The sequence below is a fragment of the Bactrocera oleae genome, chromosome 3, assembly GCF_042242935.1.
Source record: "Bactrocera oleae isolate idBacOlea1 chromosome 3, idBacOlea1, whole genome shotgun sequence".
Taxonomy (NCBI): domain Eukaryota; kingdom Metazoa; phylum Arthropoda; class Insecta; order Diptera; family Tephritidae; genus Bactrocera; species Bactrocera oleae.
The window spans coordinates 15,349,754-15,374,204 of NC_091537.1; the positions used below are offsets into that span (position 1 = coordinate 15,349,754).

Below are 24,451 nucleotides of genomic sequence, written 5' to 3' on the forward strand. Positions count from 1 at the left end.
GAATACTTTGAAAAACATTAAAATAAGTTGCAATAACGAGTACAACTACCAATAATATTTTTCTATTATATAACTTTTAAGCTCTCATATCTAAAAATTTTCAAAACTATTCATAACTATCTGAAATGGCTTCCATAACAGGTTAGGTCAGCCTTCAAACCGGACGTAATTTTACAATTTATTCAGAAAGTAAATAATAATTACTCTGTATTTTAGGCTTTATTAAACAACTATGTATTTAAATGTTAAACAAAAAAGACTTGCTAGCGAAGTAAATTTTTTGCTTCACATAAATACATTTACGTTAAATGGCTCGTTTGTAAAAATTGATCTATACTACTTGTATAAATCTCGAGTATCCGTCCCGCTCTCAATGGGTATGGTTATTAAGGCAATTAGACTATCAGTGAAAAACTCGATAAACATCATCCTGGTACCCAGTCATATAGGAATAAAAGGAAATGAAACGATAGACGAGTTGGCCAAGTTTTTTTTAATTCTATAACATCTCTTAAATATTGCCCGAAATTCTCAGGTTGATCCGAATAATAGTTTTGGAGATACAGTTTTAAAAAGTTGTGCGCACGAGGTCATCTATGTATGTATATAGTCACTTAAAACTTTATACGCGTTTTTCTCGAAACTGTGTTTTTAAAGTCGGTTGTCAAGATTTCTCGCGAACTACTCAACCGATCTTAATAATATTTTACACAGGTCTTCCAGATATAATTTACAAGGTCTGGAATTAAGATTTTTTTTTTCAATTAAAACTATTTAAAAATAAAACCTCGAGTAATTTTCACCGAAATGTTTATTTTTTTAAAAAACGTCTGTAATGGCCGAGTATTGTATATTTTCCATTGACAATTTCAAAAATTTTTGTAAGATATATATCTTTTGAATAATGAAAAACTGGAAAATAGACCTTTTTATGTTCGAGGAAACCCATGTAACCCCTTAAGCTGCCCTATACTGTTCAGCTCCTTCAAAGATTACTTGTAGCAATGGACTTAAGCAAAACACCCCACGGCCAACTAACTCTAAGATCACAATTTCAGGAATTTGGTAAAGTAGAATTGACAGAACGCAGAGCATGTGCGCAAGGTGATGAGACGCTAAAACATTACCTTAGCGAATACCCAACTGTTAGCCGGTTAAGACGAGATAGACAGTTAAGGTAGAGAAATCAGATATTTTATCAAATGGGGCTGGGTTGCTGAATAGGCACGTTGGAAACACAATGGGTTTATTGATGGATTAATTACGGCCGCCTGTACTCTGGCCCCTCCCAAAAACAAACGATTTTTGGAAAAATCTAGAACGCTTAAATAAAGCGTCCGTTTAGTGGTCGAGTATTAAATAAAGATCCATTAACGCGGTTAGCAAATGAAATGCAATGTCATAGGTCTTCGAAATCGATATCTCCATATCCTTTAAATGGAATATTGAAATTTTAAATTAGTTAGTAGGGTTAATTACGGCCGCCTGTACTCTGGCCCCTCCCAAAAACAAACGATTTTTGGAAAAATCTAGAACGCTTAAATAAAGTGTCCGTTTAGAGGTCGAGCATTAAAAATCCATTAACGCGGTTAGAAAATGAAATGCAATGTCATAGGTCTTCGAAATCGATATCTCCATATCCTTTAAATGGAATATTGAAATTTTAAATTAGTTATACAAGATTTCATATGGTTTAGTAATGAATAAAAAAGTACTAGGTGAGAAACAAAACCGTTTTTATAGAGTTTGTATCAAACGAAGCAAAGTACAGTTATGAGGATCAGTGCTCTACCTTTAGTAGGCAAAAGTTTTTTGAAGTTCGAAAGGCGACGCCCACATTTAAGCTTGAGATGGAAAGTAGGAAATTAGGTAGGAAAGCCGATACAACTCTAAAAACTAATAAGAAAAAATAAACAAATATTCCTGTATGTACGTATCTGTATAGCTATATGACAGAACTTAAAAAAATCTGTGACTATAAGTCCAAATGGAACGCAAATTGGCCTTAAGAATCCGATATAAAAATACAAATTAATAGCTGCGCTTAAAATTACTGCCATTTAATTATAGTGATTTAAAAATACTCAAAATACCAACGCATTTAATATGTTCATTCTTACACCGAAAATCATAACGCGAACCAAGCTAAAGCCAATTGGCTGCTGCAACATATCACATTTATAACTATGTATTTCATTTCATATATGGATTAAAAGTATGGTTAGGCAAATGCCAAAAATGCAAATACGAACATTTTCGTTTTGTTGCACCTACATATTTGGGTTAATTTCTAATTACTAATTCCAAATAATACGTATCCATATATAAAAGCACAGAAATACATATATATATGTATATGTTATATATTGTATATGTATAAATTGTTCCATTTATAAAGCTACAAATGATACTACTAATAAGCTTTTGCCCCTAACTGTAAATATAAGCTCATTTGCAGCCGCTTGACATTTGGACCTTTTATCATATTTTGTTTATTCAAGTGGAACATAAATTTTAGATTAGTTGCACTATGTACATATACACACATATGCAAAATGTCAATACGAATGTTTAAGCGGGTTACAGCATCCTTCGGAAGCTCGTATCAACATCCTGTTATTAAATTAAGTTAAAAGAGCGCATAAGAACTTTTGAAAACAACCCATTGAATAATGGGCTTAACATCTCAAAGCAATGATCTGAATACACGAATCTAGAAATATCACTTTTCTTCAACCACAAAGAGCTCTAGATACTTTGGCTGGTGTCTGAAACGCTTCAAGGGTCACTATTTCGGACTTTTTGGCTTAATGATGAAATCTCGGTCGCTCGTGAGATTAGATACCACAGTATTTCCGTTAAATATAATATATAACGGTTCAATTCCAAATATGTTTTAGTAACGCCAAATATCCAAAGAAGCGGCAGCTCAGCACCTTTCTCGTAAATAGATATTCCTAACTCCAACTAATCTCCAAAATTCTGAACAACACGCCCAATTAAATAGATTGAAGCTAACCTATAGGATATTCAATATTATTTAATCAAATAGAGGATAATTAGCCTACATTGTGACGGGAACTATTATTAGTATTACATATATATACTAAGATAAATTGAAAACAATTAGTGGTTTCACTGAAGTAAGTCTATTTAGACATGGTATGAAGCATTTTTGATCTCCAGAAAATTTTAAACTATCATCACAATGAACTTCGTCTTAGGGTGTTATTTTCAGATTAACCCTCACGTTGCCTTATTTAATGTAAACTAAACTCAACTTAAAGTTATTCAAAGAAGTTACTGATCTATCCCACTATGCTTGGGTATTCGTCATCGGAAGAACTTTGCACTTCTGTATGTAATAAAGCTGAGAAGAATTACAGAAAACTCTGAAAATTTGTTTGATTTTGCGTCAGTTAATTTTGTATGCGGAATTTCAATGACGCTGATTTGTTTCAAAGTATTTTATTTGTGTCTGTTCAATCATCACTCTAAACTGGAATTTATGAAAATATACGATTTAATTGGTATTTTAAACGAATGGGAACACTAAGAAAAATATAAAGAAAAATGTAATAAAAAAATAATATTTGATCACTTTGAGTATTTCTAAAGTATTCTTACACACGCTTCGCTGCACTCTTTTGTAAATTATTGGTTCTGAAAACTGTTTAAGATCTAAAGTTTTCCCAAGTATGAAAAGTAGTCCCTGTTTCGCCAGATATTTTAAAATACTAAAAGTTCTTCGTTAAAAGTTTAGTGTTCTGAGTTAACATCCCGAAACTTAACACATTGACAAATGGATAGTGGATAAAACTCTGTGCAAAATAGAATTTGTCGTCTCCGAACAACACGATGAACGGTGAACACGAAGACTGTGAGGAAGTTTGAATATAAATAACGACTTAAGGAGGAAACTGTACTGTGGATTTAGCAAAAATTCATGAGATAATCAGTGCATCGATGAAAACCAATGACCTTGGGAAGAAGAAACTAATGAATTCTCCTAAGAAACCCGCTGAAACTCATCCTTAATAATATATTCGACAATAAATCATAACAAACTACATAAAAGAGTAATTTTAAAATGGTCACTAGTTTTTAACATATTGTATAGTTATTATATATACAAGTATATATAGTATACATTTATATATTATATATTTATATTAGTACAAATTTAGTTCTCATTACGAGACGCACCGCACGGAGAATATGAAAAAGTCAAGTAAACAAAACGAAAATATTCTCGTTACCCCATGGAGAGCTACTCACAAAATCAGCAGTGGTGTAGCGAAGAAGCTTAACTGCTTGGCGCTACTGCGTTTTATTCGTGTATTGTTATTTCATTGCTGATAATGAAATTTAGAATTCGCGAAGCAATTGCGGTCGATTTAATTGATATTGTTATTATTATTATTTCTGACCACTTTTGTTTTTGTGACTGCCTGTGCTATGAAAAAAATGCCACATTTAGAGGCGATGACGAAATGTCAGACAGTACGGTTTATTCGCATATATTTTTGTATATATATACATGCCCATATAAGAATGGATATTGCCAATTTGGTATAAATAGAATTTTGGGCATGCGCACTCAACATTCCACTTGCAGTTCTCGCACATGTAATAACTCAAAACAAAAACCACTATCAAAATGATGAAATTGGTAAGTTTGGAACTTGAGCAAAGCAAATCTTCTAAGGTTTATGTAATTAAATTATCCTTCTCTTCATCAACTGACAGTTGCTCCTTGTTATAGCCGCCCTCTTCGCTGTTGCAATGGCCGTACCCTCACCAGTGGCTGGTCCCAAACCTGAGCCCAACCCACAATTCGTATATGGCTCGTACCCAGCTGTGTCCTCATATCACTATGTCTACTACGGTATCTGAACTCGGCTGTGACGACGGTCTAATGATTTCCCAAATTAACAATTTCATATTTGGACAACAGCAGTGATATAAATTAAGGGTGTCGCATGTTTTTATTTCTATATTTTTGTTTCGTTTTAGTATTTTGTTAATAATAATTTTTGAATTTGCAAACAAAAACAAAAAAATGTAAGAAAAGTTTCAACTTTTTTATTGTTATAAATATTTGTAGCTTGGAGACATTGAACATCAAATGCATGTCATTAGGTTGTAGTTGTCTGAAAGTGGTTACTTTCAGTAAGATATCAATCTTTCTTAAACTACCGTACCAATAGATATTTGAAGGGCTCAAAATCGTTCGATTGAAACAAGAATGAACTTAGAACATCACCAATCTAATTCGATGAAATTAGATAAAGAGGCTACTGTAGCTCAGAACTTGTTCCTTGTTTAGGTATAAATACTATATATTGAAAATTATATCCACCGAACCATCGATATTTTAGTAGTAAACCTTGTAGGCGAAAGAGTTATCCAGTGAATAAAAAAACTTTCAGGCTCTTCTCGAAACTTACATGCATATGCTATAGAATCTTTCATAGGTGCTTTTATAAAGAACTACAAAAGTCTAGAAAACTACATAACGAAAAAGCAAATTAATAAGCACAGCTTAGTAATTGGAGCAGAATGGTTGATCTTGACCACCATGGATTGTATATTAATGATTTCACTACCGATTCTTTACGACACAATGACAAAAGACAAAATATTATATGATGACGTGGGCTACTTTTCCTAAGCTCCAGAGACGTTTTTCTCGGTATGAGAGAAATTGCGAACCTTTTTTTTCAAAGAAACTAATTTGAGAAGTTTATGTCTTATTATATTAAAAAATTGAAGTATTAATATATGTATTCATAAATTTATGAGAGAGAGTGAGAAATGGTTTTTAACATAAGTGGACGAATTTTCACAAATTGATTAATACATTTTTAGGGTTTTCTCATATTTTTATTAGTGCATTTATACAAGTAGTTAGATCTACAATTATCTCTAGACAACGTCAACCTCCGCTCGCCTCAAGTGACCTGCTTACATAAATCGAAAACAAATTCTCCAAAAGCATCATAAAACATCTCAAGCCCAAACCATTCCGCCAATGTGCGCAAAAGCGTGACCAACCACTTGGGCAGTGGTGTAATTTCACAGACATCTTCGATCACGTGCACACGCGGTAAGAGCGCTTGATGCAATTTCAACTGTTGATGTAACTGTAACGAGTTAATGGCAATGGTGCAAACATAATTATCGAATAGCATGAAACACTCGATGTTGAAACGCACGAAATCGGTATCATTTTCTTTCTGTAACGCCGATGCTTGTGGTGGTGGCTTCCAGCATAATTCTGGGCGTATATAGATTTTAAATTTGTATGTTTCAGCAAGATCGAAGAAGTTAAGTAAATCCGTATGAGATGGTTCTATGGCATCATTAATTCGATCGATTAGGGTCATTAGACGTACGCCACTCACCGTATGATATTGGCTAACGTCACGTGATTGCGTGCCGCAACGACGAGCGCAAGGCGCCATTGGTTCATCCAATTCTAGATCTATATCTGAGCTACTTTTGCGCGCTATCAGATCTTTAGTTTCATGCTCCGACAGTGGTACTGCCAACGGCAGTTCGCAAATTGGTTGCTGACAACAATCACCATTCAGATTCTTTATAATATTCGCTATAATGGCCGAATTCAATGTGACCGTCTTCAAGTCGATATATTTATTACCCACAATTGTCGCGTACTTCTCGAAAACATTACTCGCTCTCAACTCCGCCAACTCCTGCTTGGTAATACTGGTCATACCGAGGTGTCCCTCATTGTTGCGATCGATTACGTGCAATTTGTAGAGATTATTGTGTTTACTGGCGGGCGTGATAAGCACCACCACATCCGACGGCCATTTGCCGCGTTGCAGCTGCTGTATAATTTGATCCAAAGACGTCTCCATGCGTCTACTGCCGTTCGTATGTTGAGTATCATTTCGTGTTGGCGGTTGTACGTCCACGAGACTTTTGATAATAAGCGGTGGCGCGTCGTCCGTAATGATTGTGCTGCGTACGGTGCGTTTCTTTTTCTGTCCCACCGACGTATCCTGACGTTGACGCTCTTTCAGTAATTTCGCACAAAGATCCCGAATGGTGTCGCTCATCGGCGGTATGGAGTTGTTGTTCATATGCATTACGATGGATGAAATTTAACTGTTTTCATATACATAAATAATGAATAGGTGAAAGCTTGCTTAATTTATTTAAGGACTTATTCTTAAACGTGTTACGAAAACAAATATACAAAAAAGACAAAATTTTGTTTCATAAAGTGAACTAAAACCGTAAAAAAATACCAAAAAATATTTAATTGTCACGGTACTTTTGAATATTGCTCTATTTCAATTCTCATTGTGATGTGACAAAATTTTGACACTTTCTAAAAATTTTAAAGCGAATTACGATATTCGCTTCTTAAGCTATAACTGTATTTGAAAACCGTGGAAAGAACTATCTGAAAAGATATATTAAGACCAGAACGGAGTCTTACTTGGAAACTTGGGTGATAATTTTATGAACCTAAAACCGCATGATAGCTTTTTAAGTTAAATGGCATGTCATAGGACTTCCATTTTTCATCCTACAAATATATTCTAGTTTAAAAAAATTGGCAAATACTATAAGAAGAATATTTTAACCTGACACCTGCCATCTCAAAACCCTTAATTGTAAAGGATTCTTCTAAAAACTTGAAGCTATTCAAAAATACCCTCAAAATTCCTACGACCATTTGAAAATGGGTTCCATTATATACATTTCACATAAAGAATACCCTGGCAAATATTTAAAATATAAGAAAATAATCTTTATTTTATAACAAAATGCAATAAAATTTATTTAAAATTGTAAACAGAAAAACGAGAAATATGTATCATGCAACACACCGAAGAAAAATATTTGAAACACAACTGCGTTTCATACAAAAAACCATTAAACAAAAGCCATCACCGAGTCCAAACTGCGTAGAAAAAAAATCAAATCGCTAGTTCCGATCCCTTCTAACCATAGTAAACATATGGGTATGAGGCATATGGGTAAGCACCATATACGAATTGTGGGTTGGGCTCAGGGTTAGGACCAGCCACTGGAGCGGGTACAGCCATGGCAACAGCGAAGAGAGCGGCAATAACAAGGAACAACTGTGAGATGAAGAGAAGGATAATTTAATTAAGTGTTAGAAAAGTTGCTCACCTCCAGTGCCAAACTTACCAATTTCATCATTTTGATAGCGTTTTTGTTTTGAGTTATAACAAGTGCGAGAACTGCAAGTGGAATGCTAACACTGAATGCGTTCAGCGCTTTTTATACCCAAGCGCTCTGTGTTGAGATTTCCGTTGATAAATAATTCTGTCTGACATTTCGTCATCGAACACCCATTTTGGCATTTCTTTACCAACACGAAAGCAATAACAATGTAATAATTTGCAAAAAATTATAATGATCATAAGCATTTAGAACTTGGCTACTACATTATGAGCAGTGGCAGAACCTTAACACCGAAATGAGCTTAGCGAGACAGCAATTTAAGCGTGGCTTCCACACCCCCCGCCCTCGTAGGCCTGTTGAGCATTTCCCATAGTGTTCCAAACTTTCGCTACGTATGTTTTTTTTTCTTTTTTTTAAAAAGATTTCTATTGATTTTTATTAAATTTAAAATTCTAAACACGTCGCCTGCGGTATTTATTACCCACGGCTAGAAGACGTAATATTTTATATTTGTTTGGAACTCGATATGTATACACATTTGTATACAAATACACATTTGTATACATATAACCACATCAAAGCTTATGCTTTTTATTACTTCATGCCATTTTTGTGCAATAATCCGCGTATCTCCGGGAATATAGCATGTATTTAGTGCCCCTCATAATCCCCTTCGTTCTGCCGTCAGTGCTGGATGACAAAAAAATTCAGCAGAACTGCTTGTTGTGTTGCTAATCAAAATCTGTCATATCATTGTCATATATTTGACACATTTTTTTTTTTTTTTGGAGTTCTGTGGTGGAAAAAGTGTATCAAATAATTTCAATTGTTACAAAGAAGTTCTTAAATATTCATTATCTATTTATAAGCGCTAATTGTGAAGAAACTGGTTTGGCGTACAGCAAAAAATTTCCTACTTTTTAAATTTTAACGGCGCAATAAGTGCGACTTTCGTTTTTTCAACCTTACCTTGTTATCATATTTTTTAAATTTTGAGTTCTACATGTTAAGGTCATACATGAACTTATCGAGGAATGGTTGAATGATGAAATAATTAGACTGCGCGCATTGGTTACTAGAAAAACTATTAACGGAAAGACAGACTCATCATGGTGTTGTTAAAAGAGAAATTTTTAGATGAAAAAATATGAGAGAAGTACATTGATCACTTGTAGGTCTACTCTTGAAGAGGTCAGATATAGAATTTAGGTAAAGTTGAAATTTGAAACTTTTTTGCATAATAGTCAGCTTTCATCAGAAATCAGAGCCCTAACCGAGCACTTTTCAAGAAGTCTGTTAACAAAAAAATGAATAAATAAATAATCCGGTCATAGAAGTATAAAAAATTGTATATTTAAGGTTGAGAAGGCTTGGGTGGAGCGATAAAGGCATTTCATAATTGTCATGTTGTTCTTTGGTAATGTGGGCTACAGTCAGAGCCCGATGCTTCATGAACCTCATTCTATAGAGGTAAAATATTCAGACATCAGTTGGCACTATGTGCCAAAAGCAACACGAAAATTGAAAAGTGTTAAATTAGACAGAGAACTTTCCTTTCGTGGTTTAAGATAGCTTTCACACAGCTGTCAATGATTTTGTGTTCCTAACCTTGACATTTTAACACGCTTTAAAGTAGATGAATAATAATGCAGAAAGTAAGACTAAGAATATCCATGTGCTCATTAATTGAAGGAGAGCCTGATATTCAGTTTATTTTCCGTAACGTTAGATATTTGTGCGAACTTCAAATTTATATTTGGACTTATTTTCTTTAAATATTGGTCAAAAATTTGTTTCAAAACGAGATTCATCGTTTGGAAAGTAAGTATTTTTAAAGTAAATAGCTAATTGCGACTCTTTCTAATAGTCTTAGTTTTAAAAACTAAAGAACCCGTGAAAGAATAAACATTTACTTTCAAAACTGATTCGGTCGATTTCAAGAATAAACCGAAATGAAGATTGAAAGAAGCGTTTAAGGATTAGTTATAAGAGATCGACAGTAATATTCATTGATTTAAAAAAAGTTTAAGATAAGAAAAAACGTTAACTTCGGTTGCAACAAAGCTATAATACCCTTCACAGATATAAAGGTTATTTCAAAAAAATTCCGATCTAATTTCGTGAAGATACCTCGTCAAATAAAAAAGTTTTCCATGCAAGCACTTTACTTCGATTGTTCAGTTTGTATGGCAGCTATATACTATATTGGTTTGACATCAACCGTTCCGAGAAATGAGCAACTTCTTAGTGAGGAAAGGACACGTGCAAAATTTCAGATCGATAGCTTAAAAACTGAGAGACTAGTTCGCAGACGGACGGACAGACAGACATACATAGCTAAATCAACTCAGCTCGTATTGCTGATCATTTATGTATACATTTTATAAGGTATCCGAGGTCTCCTTCTGGGTGTTACAAACTTCGTAGCAAACTTAATATATCCTGTTCAAGGTATAAAAATATCAACTTACTTTATGAACACACCTCATAATCCAAAATAGGTATGATGTAACATCGAAGCACCCTGCTCTGTTTAATCTTTCTTTACTATTAAAGGGTCTAAAAAAGATCATAATGGCATTGATATCTTAGTAAGGAGTAAACCGAATTCTCCAACAATTTTCTTTTTCTTTCCCTTAAAAATTCGGATACACCTATTTTTCGGTTCAGCTTATTCTTTATTCCCTGCTTTAGCAAAAATATTTATACGAAGGGTTGCAAACTTGGTGTGGAGGTTAAATGAGGGAACCTTATAGTTTATACTAATTATTTGTTGTTACTGGCTAGAGCAAAAAGGTTTTAATAATTGGGTGGTAACTCAAAGACTTTTTATCAAAATAGTTGGTGGCTCAAAAATATTTTCATAATTTAAAGCAAATTATTTTGAAATCGTTTGATTTTCAAGCAATATATCATTTAATGCCGGATATGTATACGCTTACTACCAGCTGGTACTTCCTGAAGTTCATATAAATAACATTTGATGTTCCAACAGTTATTTGAATGCAGAAGTAGATATTCTGTATTCTCGAATAATGTAAAAAATTAGCAACGCAAGCATTTAGGAGTCATGACTAGCACGCGAATGAGCTTGGATGATACAGATAACGTAATTTTTTATTAAAAAAATGTCTAGCTAAATAAAACGTATAAATTAACAAATTTAAATATAGAGCATTTGCTTTTGGTTTATTTTCAAAATTACTGGCTGCTATTTAAATAGATATATTGCTCATTAGGTTTCTTAGATATTATCATTATTATATTTTCTTTTCACCTTTATAGCATTTCATACAAAAAAATTAAGCTTATTTATTTAGCGGCTAGCTCATTAAATGACAATTAGAATTTCATTCAAAAAAAAAGGGAGCGGTATGGAATTATAAATGTTCAAATACTTTTTGTAGCTCTTGCAGCTAAGTATGTACAAACAGTTGTATATATTATATATCTACAATATGTACATACTTGTACATATGTATACACTGAAATTTTAAGCCACTGAATTTTACCAATTTCTATGCCCCTCTGCAATTGTCATGCATAAGGCGTACTTTTTCCACTTTTGCTTTTCTTTCTTATTTGGTTTTGGTTCTAAAATTTTATTTCTCCAATTTTTGTTTTGTTCTTGCTTGTGGAGTGTGGGTGGTTGGTTACGTGTTTAGAAAGGTAAGTAAAGTTAAAAGTTTACTTATATCTTTGTATTTGTATATATTTTTCTGAAGAACAGAAGACTGTATAGCAGAAGGTGCGGGATAATACTCAATAATGAACACTTATTGCTCGGACAGCCGGCAGCGCCGTGCCGAATGTGAGTGAAGGTCAACAGCGAAGATTTTATACAGCTAGTATTGTTTTTTTTTTTTAAATATATCTTTTATATTAAATAATTAGTCAACAGAGAAATGTCTTATTAATTTTTTAAGGAATTTCGTAGAAAATATTTTTGGTGGTATAATGGAAGCCGATAGCACGTAAAAAGAAAGTAATTAAACAAAAGTATAAACATATAAATTTAAAAAATTTAAAACCAGAAAAAAAGTTAGCACGTTGCACCCGTTTCCAAACCTCATATTAGCTTGATCTACCATATGTACCATATATCTAAAATGCCTACTTTGGAACATTAAGACAATCTCCATAATATCCAAAATAACGAATTTAAAGCCAATTAACCAAACGGCAATTGATAATTAGGAAGAAGTCGGTCTAATTCAAGCATTTTAGATATTTCTTATGCTGATCGATGCTCCGGTTTTATCGTTTTTAGTAACGAATAACGTATACTTGGGGAAACATTGTTGAGATATCTCCCAACCTGAACGATATAAATATTCGTAACCCGTATAGGACAAATATGAACTCATACCACAAATCGTTGGTACCAAACTACATTGTACTGATCGGAACCTAGATCTATAACTATATTCGTGCGGTTTGCCAAGACTGGTTATCATTCCGTTGTTCCAATATTCTGAACATGCGTTGGAAAGCTATTGTCTCTATGCATCTCTATCAGTGCTTGTCATTCATTTGAAGCGTAAATAATAGCTTTTTCGAACTGTGCTTTAAAAAATGTTTTTGCGGGGAGTTCTTCTTCTTCAATACTTTAATATAAAAAAAACTTCAGCCGAAAGTCATTGTATTTTGACGGAAATTTATGGTAAGCATGCTTTAGCTGAAGGAACGTGTCAAAAGTGGCTTGTACGACTTAAAAACTGGTGATTTTGGCTTGGCAAATGTAGAATGTCCTGGTCGGCTAAAAAAGTTTGAAGATGAGGAACTGGAACCGACACTCGATGAAGGTTTGAAATAAGCCGGATACATTTGAAAGCAAGGAAATTTGGTGTCATATAAATTTAAGCCATGAGACGTTGAAAACTGATTTTGTATATCAGAAATGCTGCTTGAATGCAGAAAGAAGCCGTTTTTGCATTGGTTTGTGACTGGTAATGAAAAGTGGATCCACTAAGAGAACCATAAATGCAATAAACTATATGGTATGTGAAATCTGGCAACCAAGCCAAATTCACGACAAAGCCAAATATCCATGACGCCAATGAAATGGTCTGTACTTAGTGGGATTAAAAGATCGTGCTTTATTATAAGCTTCTTTTTGAAAAAAAACTTTGTGAAGCCAATTCTGTGTAACACTACCGACAACAATTCATCAAATTAAAGCGAGCGATTTTCGAAAAACGGCCGAAATTTGCGACTAGACACGAGGCAATAATTTTCCATCATGGAAACGCTCGCCCTCATGTTGAAAGACCGGTTAAAAACTATTTAGATAACAGCGGCTGGCAAGTTTTACCTCACGCACCTTATAACGAAGATCTTGACTTTTTTGACTACCATTTGTTACGAACGATCTAGCACGCCCTTACTGGAATGCAGTTCACATAAGAGTGGGGTATCAAAAAATGGCTTAATTCATGGATGGAATTATAAATTGTTATTAAATATTAATAACGCAAAATTTTAGTATAAACGTCTATAAAATAAATAAATATTAAATCAGTTCAAAACAAACATGCACACACAATGGAGAATACTGCTAAATCGTATTAAGAATTTTAAATACTTAACCGAAAATCTAAAAAAAATTAACAAACCAAAAATACACCAATTGAATGCTAATGAAACGCCAGTAGTTTCAAATAACTATTTTTTCTACAAATCTAACTTATATATACATATATATTATGAGTGTAAACATGTATGTATATATTCATGTGGCGTTCTCCCGCAGTTGCGCCTGTAGATTCGAGCATATAAATAAAGCAGAGATTTGCCACGAAAAGGCATTCACAACACAACCAGCATTCTGCTAAGAGCAATCCAAACGCAATCAACTAACTAACAAAATGTTCAAGCTTGTAAGTAAATAGTTGACTAATAGTATTATAATTTTTTTCTTTTGTGCTACGTAAGCATTTAATCCTGCGCCACTTAACAATTCAATAATCCGCGAATGGAACAATTAGCTTAGTACAAGCAAGTAGTATTACTAATATTCCTCTTCTTCGTCACTTACAGTTCGTTGTCCTTTTTGCTGCCCTCTTCGCCTTCGCCGCCGCCGGACCATCACCAGTCGCACGTCCAGCACCATTGCCAGTAGCTAGCCCTCACCCAGCGCCTGCACCAGCTCCAGTACCACAATTCTACTATGGTGGCTATGCCTCACCCTACTCCTACGCCTACTCTGGTTACCCATACTACGGTTAAACAGCATGTTAGTGCTTAGTTCACCAGTCATTGTGTATGGAGTGAATGCGTACAACTACAACTATGTACCTATATAAGTGAGCGTAAGTGAGCTGTGGGATTAGCGAAATTCATACGGAAATTATAGAAAGGATTATACGAGTACTGATGCGCTCAGGCGGCGACTCGGCTCGGTTGCATTTTCCCACTGGTCACAATATATGCTATTATTAATTCACTTAGAGTAAAGCTACACACGTTGGCGGATGGACTAGAGGGCTAATTGCTCGATTGTTAATGGACCAGGGATAATGGATTTCGGATAATGCACTTTGGCGAATTTTAATTAGTTTTAGTCTTGATTTAAGTTATGCTGTTATTTGCTTGTTATTTGAATGATCACATGACAACAAATATGTCCTTATATGAAATTGTAAAATTAATAAATAAAAAATATTGCAAATACATATAAAACGAATTTTATTTTTATGAAAATAATTAAAACAAGTACTGTTTAACTAAGTTCAGCCACAATCGAACAATGGTTACTCAAAAACGAGTATATTCGTAAATAAGCAAAATATTAATATCCAAAATATTTACTATAACGTTAACTTGGCTGTCAGAAATTACTATACTCATCATGTAATATTAACTTTGAGGTATTCGGCTCTAGTAGAGAATGTGGACCGACATCATTCGCTTTTGATACCCACTTACTTGTATATTGGGGAAAGAGAAAAATACATACACTTACGTATTTTAGTTTAGATATCTCACAGAAGAACCAACGGACTTGACCATAGGAAGGTCAACCAGAAGAAAGGAGATCATCACAATCGGAAACCAAGGCTAACGGAAAGTATGAATTAAATTCGGTAATTTTGTATGGTATATATCGGGCGTTTTTTTCGAGGTATAGAACTTTAAGTTGGCATTACTGTTCAAGATGGTGACCGATGTAACAGCTATCAAGTGATTTATTTTTAGTTTGGTTTGGCAATTCATCATGAATAGACTCACGCCTGAACAACGCTTGCAAATAGTGCAATTTTATTTCGAAAATAATGGTTCTGTGCGGAATACGTATCGCGCACTACGCTCATTTTGTGATGAAGCGCACTTCTGGTTGAATAGCTACGTCAACAAACAAAACTGCCGCATTTGGAGTGAAGCTAATCCTCAAGTGTATGTCGAAACACCGTTATATCCAGAAAAAAACAGAACGTTACAGTCAATGGTGATCGGTATAGAGCCATGATTACGAACTTTTTTATTCCTGAATTGAACAACCATGATGTTCAGCAGCTGTGGTTCCAACAAGACGGCGCAACATGTCACACAGCTCGTGCCACAATCGATTTATTGAAAGACACGTTTGGTGACCGCCTAATTTCACGTTTTGGACCTGTGAATTGGCCTCCAAGATCTTGTGATTTAACACCGCTAAACTACTTTCTGTGGGGTTATGTAAAGTCATTGGTCTATGCGCTTAACCATTTGGAAGACAACATTCGCCGTGTTACTGCCGATATACGGTCACAAACGTTGGAAAAAGTCATCGAAAATTGGCGTCCAGATTGGACTACATCCGAGCCAGCCGTGGCGGTCATATGCCAGAAATCAGATTTAAAATGTAATGCCACAATATTATCTTTCGGATATATAAAATTCATGTCAATCGAATAATCCATCGTTGTTTTATTTAAAGTTCACTACCTATAAAAAAAAAAAAACACCCTTTATAAATGATCAGCGTCACAAGTTGAGTCGATTTCGTCATCTTCGTCTGTCAATACGTCTATACGTATATCTGCATATATGCGAATTAGTCGCTCTAACATTTTTTCTACCAAAGAATTTGCTCATTTGTCCGATATCCGATATAGTCGTTTTGATCAAACTGATCGATCGAAATCAAGTCCTTGCCTGGAAAAGTTTTTAATTTAACAAGACATCCTCACGAAATATGGTATGGATTATTGTGCAAGATAACTGATGCGTTTTAGATATCTTAGGTTGGCACATTTACTTAATAGTCCAATCAGTTAGTAATACCAAACCATTTCAGAAAGAGCTTTAGAAAGGGCAGAGTGACAGTGTTAGACCAATAAAGGAAACTTAAGACGCATTAATTATATTTTTAGTCAGGAACTTTTGAACTGTTAATATTTAGGGACTAAACATAATGGTGTCCAACGGTTCCATGGTGTAGTGGTTAGCACTCAGGACTCTGAATCCTGCGACCCGAGTTCAAATCTCGGTGGAACCTTGAGAATTGAATGTAAACAGTTATTTTAATAATTTCTTCTACATTAAATTCATAACAATTAAAAAATAAATTAATTTCATAAAAAAGCGAAATTATTAGCTCATCTTACGTATATATAAATTATTTCGATATATCCCCAAAGGAGGTATTACTGCAGAAAGGGTTTATTTCGGGAAATTTTTTTTCAATGTACTTTTAGTTTTTCATATTTTTCAAACCCAGGTAACCAAACTTCAACTAATGTGTTCTAAATAATTTAAGAGCCAAACTCTGGGCTTATGTATGTATGTCCGTTAATAAAGCCACATTATGAGAAGTACATTAATACAGACTATATACATATGCAAAATTAAACATTTTCTTATGCAATACATAATTTTTTTTTTGTTTTTAATTTAATTCAACTAATAAATAAGCGCATCCGCCTTCTTTTGAGCAAAAATTCGGTTTGGTATTTTGGCGGCTAAAATTTATTAGGGTTCCATGGTGTAGTGGTTAGCACTCAGGACTCTGAATCCTGCGACCCGAGTTCAAATCTCGGTGGAACCTTAAAATGAATATACATTTTTATTTTTTATTCAACACCCAGGCAATTAATACAAAAATAATTAATGTTTCAGTCTCTAAGAACTTATAGGTGTACATATATCGAAATTAAATAATTTTTAGAAGTAGAAATGAGTTCACAATTGCATTATAAATAAGTAATAGGCTGCCAGGTTGTTTACATTTCATTTATAAGCAAGAACGTAAAAGAATAGCATTACTGGCAATTAAGGTTCGCGTCTCTACTAAAAGTTGACAGTGTTGTTAACTCTTTTGTTGGTTAGAGTTGGACAGAAATTCAGCCGCTTTTTGAAAATAATAATTTGAGTTTGGATTTAGAACTTTAATGCATATATACATTTCTCGTCAATTTTTAACAACGAAGAGGTATAATATAAACTAATAAAATTAGGAGTTATATTAGATCCTTGGATACATTACAATTTAATAACATCAGTGATAATGATTTATCTATAAAAATATATATAATAAGGCTTATTCATTATACCCAATTTAGTTTTCTATCATTTAATATTCTTAGTTTTTGTTTGCTTCATTCTGTTTCTATTGTATATTGTTATTATTTGGCATACAGTTTAATACTAAAAAAAGAAGATTAGTTTAATTTTTTAAGAAGTATACACTCTTTTTTAGAATTATTCCCATTTCTGCTATTCTTGGTTATAATTTATTTAAGAACAAAATTTTTTGCAACTCTTTTTTATTTATTATAATTTTTTATCAGTTATTTAATTTTTTTTTTTGTATATATTACATTTTTTCTAAAAATCATTGTGCATATTTGTAGAAAATGTATCTGATTGTTTTTCTTTAATTTACGATACATAATTTATTTACATTAATAAAAAATGTAGTACTTTATTCTACTAACTTACATTTTTTTTAAATTTAATTAGTTGTTTTAAATTTATACTGATAGAAATTACAAGTTCTCTGTAAATTATTTTAAATATTTTTAAAAATTGAATATTGTTAGTCTTAATTTCATTATTTGTTTTTTAATATACTTTTTACATATTCCATATTAATTTTCAATATAATCACAATATCCCAGCTGCGGGTAAATTTCATTCTACAGCAACACTGTTTGTGCTAAAAATAAACTATGGAAGATTTACTTATATTTTAATAATTTCCATACATTTTAAAAGCCAAACATTTATCTTTTGATAAGTTTGCAATATATTTACCCAAAAGTAATCCCGTTCAAAGTTTATGCTGATAACATAACTAATTTGTCAATATAAATTACTTGTTGATTAACTCATAAAGCAACAAAAACCAACAAAAAATCGAGCAACCAAAAGTTAATAAGTTGACAGCCCACGTTGACGTTTGACTTATGATTTCTCATCTGCGCTCTTTTTTCCTCTCCACAAACCGCACATGCTAATGGATTTTTTGTTTTGATTCGAGCTGCAAACGCTTCCCGTTCATCAAAACCCATTCTCCTCATGTTCTAATTCAATGTTGACCGAAAGTAAGCACTCACCCACTCACTCAAACATATTGTGTAGAGCAGAAAGTCAGTAACAGCAGACGGGAGGTGTATGTGACAGGCAAAAAGTAAATTAAGCATTTACTTCCCCGATTTCAGTAGACTTTGTGAGTTGTGCGTGAGTGAAGTATTTCGCTGGCTTTGCCAGTGAATTCACAGTTGAAATTGTAAAAAGAACGAAGCAAAATTTCTGCCTATGCAAATTATATGTATTACTTTGGCCGTTTTCATAAATAAACCTATAATTATAAGAATCTAAAAATATACGCTGCACAGCTGGAGCTATAATGGCGAGAGTAGCATGCGTAGGTATGTGACCGAGACTGTGTTGAGTATATGAGAGTTCGTTGCTCATTCACATTTAATTGCCATGCACTATCAGGTGCAAAGTGCCAGCGCATATGTGATTTGCAAATAATTGTGCATTATTTATTACATCCCGGTGTTGTTGTGTGGTGTGCAGTAGTCTTTCCTGCTGTCATATATACAGTTATGTCAAAACGTTTTATGAAGTTACTTGTGGCCCTTGTCCTTACATTGATGTTCACCGTTTCGCTGCTGAAATTAGTGCTATTGCTGTGGAGCACCTATCCGGCATGGCTATATGCGGATATCGCATCGCCCAACGACCCCACCACGGTGGATGAATGGCTGGAGCAACAGCAGTTGTCGCAGTACAAACAGCTCTTCCGGGACAAAGGTAAGTTGCTAGTGATGTGTGTGATAGGGCGTGAGTGTGTATGAGAAACTGAACTGTATATTGTTTTGTTTATTGTTCGCCTTGTACCGCGCTTTTCCCCTCACCTTATTTTCGGTTCTATTTTGCTTTGCAAATTTCTTTTCATTTACTTTAGACAATTTTCGCGTTTACTTTATTTCTTGTACGAGATTGCAATTGAGCGCTGAGCGACGAATTCCGACACGCTCTCAGTCAAACTAATTTGGCGGTGTTGCCATATTATAAAGATCAACGAATCTCTGATTTAAAGTAACAGCAACCAATATAATTAAAAAAAAAATTATGATCACCATTTATTTAAAAACGATTTGATATGAAATATAATTAACACTCATCTTCTCAAAGTCAAAAAAATTATATAGAAAACTATAAGGTCTTGCAATTTTTTTAAGGTGGTAAACTGAATTTTGTATGAAAAACTTTTGTTTGAAAATTAAGCACGCTAATTAATAATAAAAATAACAATAGTTGTAATAATATATAAAATTAGTCATAATTCTTGCCTAAAGTCTTGCCATCCCAAAGTGTCTGTAAAAGGCATTATATAGCTATTTTTTCTTACAAAAAGAAAATGTAGAAATATTATATGTTTTTGTTCAAGTAAAATTATGTCTTCTAAAATTTTATTGGTTGTTTTCTAAAAGTTTTGTCTTGCGTAGCTGTCTGTCCTTTCCTGCTAGAAAATCCACCAATAGGCCATAAAATAAAAGAATTGATTTTTTTGAGTAGTAATAAGAAATTATTAATTTTGTAACCACATTTATTTTCATAATTACCATGCATTGACATATGAAATTTTAATTGAAACCCTTATTGATTATTTATATGTGTAGTAATTACGTATTCCCATACTCAAATAAATATTCATTCTCTACTAAGTCTGCTTTTATTAACGGCATTAGCACACGCGTGATTAATAGAATTTAAATTAGGCACTCCCAAAAATTTCATTCTTATGGCCCAAGCTATGAAGTCATGCAGATATTGTACTATTAAGAAACGCTAATGTATATCATATGTATAACAAATTTCTAAAATACATATGTATCTATTCATAACCATCAAATATTTATATAATTATTAAAATTTTTAAAAATGCAGAAATTGTACATAGAATACAATTTTTACAAAAAAGAACGCAAAAATACCATTAAAAAAACAAAAAAAGTAATTTAAAATAAATTAACAAAAAAAACTTTTCTTAGGTTCCACCGAGATTTGAACTCGGATCGCAGGATTCAGAGTCCTGAGTGCTAACCATTACACCATGGAACCACATATTTACCGTTAGCATAAGTTGTCATTTGCCAACAAGCAAATTAATGAACATTTGTGAATGAGAGACAAGTGAAGCATGTTGCCACACCGCTTACAACTGAAAAAATTAAGAAATAATATATTGGATAAAAATACCAAAAAAAAAGTTATTCGTTGACAATAAAAAAATTATTTTGAATAGTTCATGCATCACAGGATTTTAATGTCACTTTTTTCTGAATTTTTTTTTTGCATAAAAATATATAATAAAAAAAAATATATTTCGCAATTTTTATGCCAATTTTGTTTTTTCTAAGTGTTTTTGTTAAAACAAATTAAAAAAAAATTTTTTAATAAAAATAAATGTTAAAAGGGTATGCCAGAAAAATCGTAAACAAATATTTGCTATAAAATGATTTTCTAAAAACTGTAATTGAAAAATTTTTTTTTTAATAAATACATTTCATTAAATACAATATGCATATAATTATGGTATTATAATTATTTATAACTGTTGTTGAAATGGTTTTGCACATCTATGCTTAAGTAGCACACCTCTCAATACCACAGCACTTCATTATTATTCTCGATACACACCGCCATGCTTTTTATTTATTTTTTCTTATCTTTTTTCCTTTAATGAACTCTGTTTTCAATTGTGTTTCTTTAATATGCACAAACAAACTCTCATATTGCATAAATTAAATAAGTACCAGTCGCACAGCATTATTAGCAGCGTCTTTGGTATCCATTTACCCGCGAAGCGACTCTTCTTTAATTACGCGTATATAAGAAGAGCAGCGAAAATCTCAAACTTCCACAATTAATCAACTAATGGCTGATGAAAATGCAAATTTAATGAGCTTTAACATCAGCCCGCCTTATTTGAGTGGCTGGCTTAAGGCAATGCAATAAAAAGCTTTTTATGTTCGTAAAATTTCGATGATGACCCAGTGAGAAATTCAGATTATAGAAAGATGGCATACATACTGTTAAGAAAATAATTAGAAAACGTTGGAAGATCAGCGTGACAAGCTCAGTCGATTTCGTCTTGTCCGTCTATATATACGCGAACAAGTCCTGCGGTTTTTAAGATATCGATCTAAAAATTTTCAAACGTTATTTTCACTCTATTAAGCTGCCCATTTATCAGAACTGTCGTTATAGTAACAAAGCATGTAGCTGTCGTACAAACCTACCAATAAATATCAATATCTTGTATGCAAACTTATTTATTTGTGATGGATATATTATACTAAAGTAAAAGAATTTCTAACACTCTCAGATAAGCAAGAGGTCATAAAAATGTTCAAGTGGTGTGCAAACATTTTTAGAATCTGTGAACTCCGCAAAGATTTTTAATTATTAGGTGGAAATATTTGATCATTCGAACTCATTTCGGGTTTTAGGATTGAAAGGAATTATCGGGAAGGACGCATTATAGTTGTTATTTGAGACACATGTATAATGTTCGATCATTTCAAAGATTTTTTTTACGAATTTTTTTTTGGTGTTTTATCTTCTAATTTTATTTAGAAATCCGTATATTGACTTAAATACAGTATAAAGACAACCGGAAGGAGGGAAAGGTTTTTATTCGGTATGGAAGGCGGGCGAACAAGTAGCACATATACCTCATAATATACAATAATTTGGAGCTAGTGAGGGTATTCGTAAGGTAGTTGTACATGGAACCATATGATTATGCATATGCAAAATTCACGAACTAAATATTAAATAAGTTTAAAAAATTATATACCGTATAAAATTCCATTATATTTAGACCTTTCTATTATTAGGTCACTTAGATATAGCATTGAATGATTATCTACGCTACGCTATTGCTTCTATATAGTATAGCAGACCATTCCTTTATTGAAGTCAGCGAGCGTCAAATAGTATAAGTATTTTTAAATTCATTCCTATTTGTATAAACAAAATACTTAACTCCAAAAAAAGCACACTTTTGACATTTGGCGCTCATATATTGGCTTGCCTGTGCTCTCTAACTCTCTCCATAAGCGTTGTTATCCTTAGTGTAACTCTTGCTGCTGAGCGCATATAAAATCAATGGCCAAAGTCCTTTTGAGCTCAGTTGTAATTTTTCTTTCGTGGCGCGTTGTTCATTCCGCCGTTGCTTCGATACCTTGTGTGTTTGTACGTTGACTTGTGTTATTTTGTTGTACATATACACTTGTAAATGCATGCATATACATATATTGCTCAATTGTGTTAAATGCATAAATTTGCGTTAATATTGTTTTTTACGAAAATATTTAAAGGAAATTTAATACAAAATAATAATATGACTATTTTCGTTAATGCTGCAATTGTTGTTGTTCTAAAATAAATGTAACGAAACTTTGTTTATTTTCACAAAACAGTGCTGCGAAACCAAGTGTGTGCTTAATTTAACCTATTTATGGGTATATATATATAATATATTATGTATGTACTATATACATATAAATAGTACTATGTACATTTATATAAATACACGCTGCCAAAGGGTTTTTGTTATATTTATTGCTTTCCTTGAGACTTGACATTTGTCTGGTGGGCCTATAATGAATTTATTATGACCAGTGAAAATTTGCACCGGTGGGTGCCAAAGTTTATAAAACATGAAATATATATAAAATATATTCTTCTAAATAGACAATTTGGAAAAGATTTCAAACTAGTACATTTTGAGCCGTTAATGGACGGTAGTGTTATAAATTTCGCAGAATTATTCGTAATTATTATTATTTTTAATGAGGAAATATATTTGCTTTTACTAATTTGGTTTAAATCAATTTTAAATCTTAGTTATTTTTTTATTTAGTTTTTTTTTTTTAATAAAAATTAACAAAAATAAATATACATATATTAATATAATAATATTTAGTTATATTATTTTTATATTTATATTATTTTCGATTACATTGTATAATTTTTTAGTTTTTTCACAATAATATTTTTAATAATGAATTTAAAATTTATTATTTTTGTAATATTTAGTTTATTTTAATGTTTTTTTTTTAGTTTTTAATTTATTAAATTTTTCTAACTTAGTTTACGCTCGTTTTAAAAATTTTGGATCTTTGTTTATACTTTTTTTTGTATTAAAATATTGGTATATTAATAACTATTATATTAAAATTACTGACACAAAAACATTTAGATTAAGCGTAAAGTTAAAGTAAACATAAATAATTTAGTTATATAAATATATATGTTATATTATAATATTTAATTTTACATTTTTTATTTTTTTATTTTACTTTTAATTTAATTTAATAATTTTTTAAATTTTTGGCATTAATATTAAAATTTTTTATATATATTAGTTTTTATTTTATAATAATAATAATATTTTATATATAAATTTGTTTTTGATTTTTGTATTTTTTTAAATATTTTTTATTCATATTTTTTAATATTTTTACTATGCACTATCTAACATTAATATTCAAAATAAATAGTAATATGTAAAATAAAAATATATAAAATAAAAATATACAAAGTAAAAATATAATATTTTTTTATTTTATGGTATACGTTTTCCATATTTCAATATTTTTTAAGTAATTTATTTCAATAAATGTATATACAAAGTTATATAATTTTCAAGCAATTGAATTAAAAAACAAAAAACATTCGCTTTTGTGGCAAATAATGAGTTATGAACACGTGTGCAGGCTTCCATGCGTATAAGTAACCATTTCGCTGACATGCA

The 24,451-nt window shown here is 32.2% G+C and overlaps 2 protein-coding genes, 1 long non-coding RNA gene and 4 other non-coding genes across 9 annotated transcripts in view; 4 read left to right on the forward strand and 3 right to left on the reverse strand.

Annotated features, from left to right (window-relative positions):
* Positions 1 to 5,864: 5,864 nt before the first annotated feature.
* LOC106621163 (uncharacterized) lies at positions 5,865 to 7,302 on the reverse strand. The gene has a single exon (XM_014239899.3). The coding sequence runs from the start codon at positions 7,116 to 7,118 to the stop codon at positions 5,955 to 5,957; it is 1,164 nt and encodes a 387-aa protein (XP_014095374.3). The 5' UTR covers positions 7,119 to 7,302; the 3' UTR covers positions 5,865 to 5,954.
* Positions 7,303 to 13,957: 6,655 nt separating this feature from the next.
* On the forward strand, positions 13,958 to 14,871 carry LOC106621164 (uncharacterized). Its single transcript, XR_011395674.1, has 2 exons — positions 13,958 to 14,069; positions 14,230 to 14,871. It is a non-coding gene; the product is annotated as an uncharacterized protein (transcript).
* A 1,726-nt stretch (positions 14,872 to 16,597) lies between these two features.
* Positions 16,598 to 16,669, forward strand: TRNAQ-CUG (transfer RNA glutamine (anticodon CUG)). The gene has a single exon. It is a non-coding gene; the product is annotated as a tRNA-Gln (tRNA).
* Positions 16,670 to 17,146: 477 nt separating this feature from the next.
* TRNAQ-CUG (transfer RNA glutamine (anticodon CUG)) lies at positions 17,147 to 17,218 on the forward strand. The gene has a single exon. It is a non-coding gene; the product is annotated as a tRNA-Gln (tRNA).
* Positions 17,219 to 17,374: 156 nt separating this feature from the next.
* On the reverse strand, positions 17,375 to 18,656 carry LOC118681624 (uncharacterized). The gene is made up of 2 exons (XR_004977365.2): positions 18,427 to 18,656; positions 17,375 to 18,339 (listed from the first exon to the last, which is right to left on the reverse strand). It is a non-coding gene; the product is annotated as an uncharacterized lncRNA (long non-coding RNA).
* A 414-nt stretch (positions 18,657 to 19,070) lies between these two features.
* LOC106621167 (apoptosis-resistant E3 ubiquitin protein ligase 1) overlaps positions 19,071 to 24,451 on the forward strand; it is a 30,574-nt gene continuing 25,193 nt past the window's right edge. For 2 of the 3 annotated variants that reach the window (XM_014239905.3, XM_014239906.3), the window contains exon 1: positions 19,071 to 19,434. In XM_014239905.3, the coding sequence (XP_014095380.3) occupies positions 19,071 to 19,434 (364 nt within the window). Of the gene's footprint in view, positions 19,435 to 22,868; positions 22,888 to 24,451 lie in introns of those variants that run through there. The other variant, XM_014239907.3, reaches the window with a different exon arrangement.
* TRNAQ-CUG (transfer RNA glutamine (anticodon CUG)) lies at positions 20,677 to 20,748 on the reverse strand. The gene has a single exon. It is a non-coding gene; the product is annotated as a tRNA-Gln (tRNA).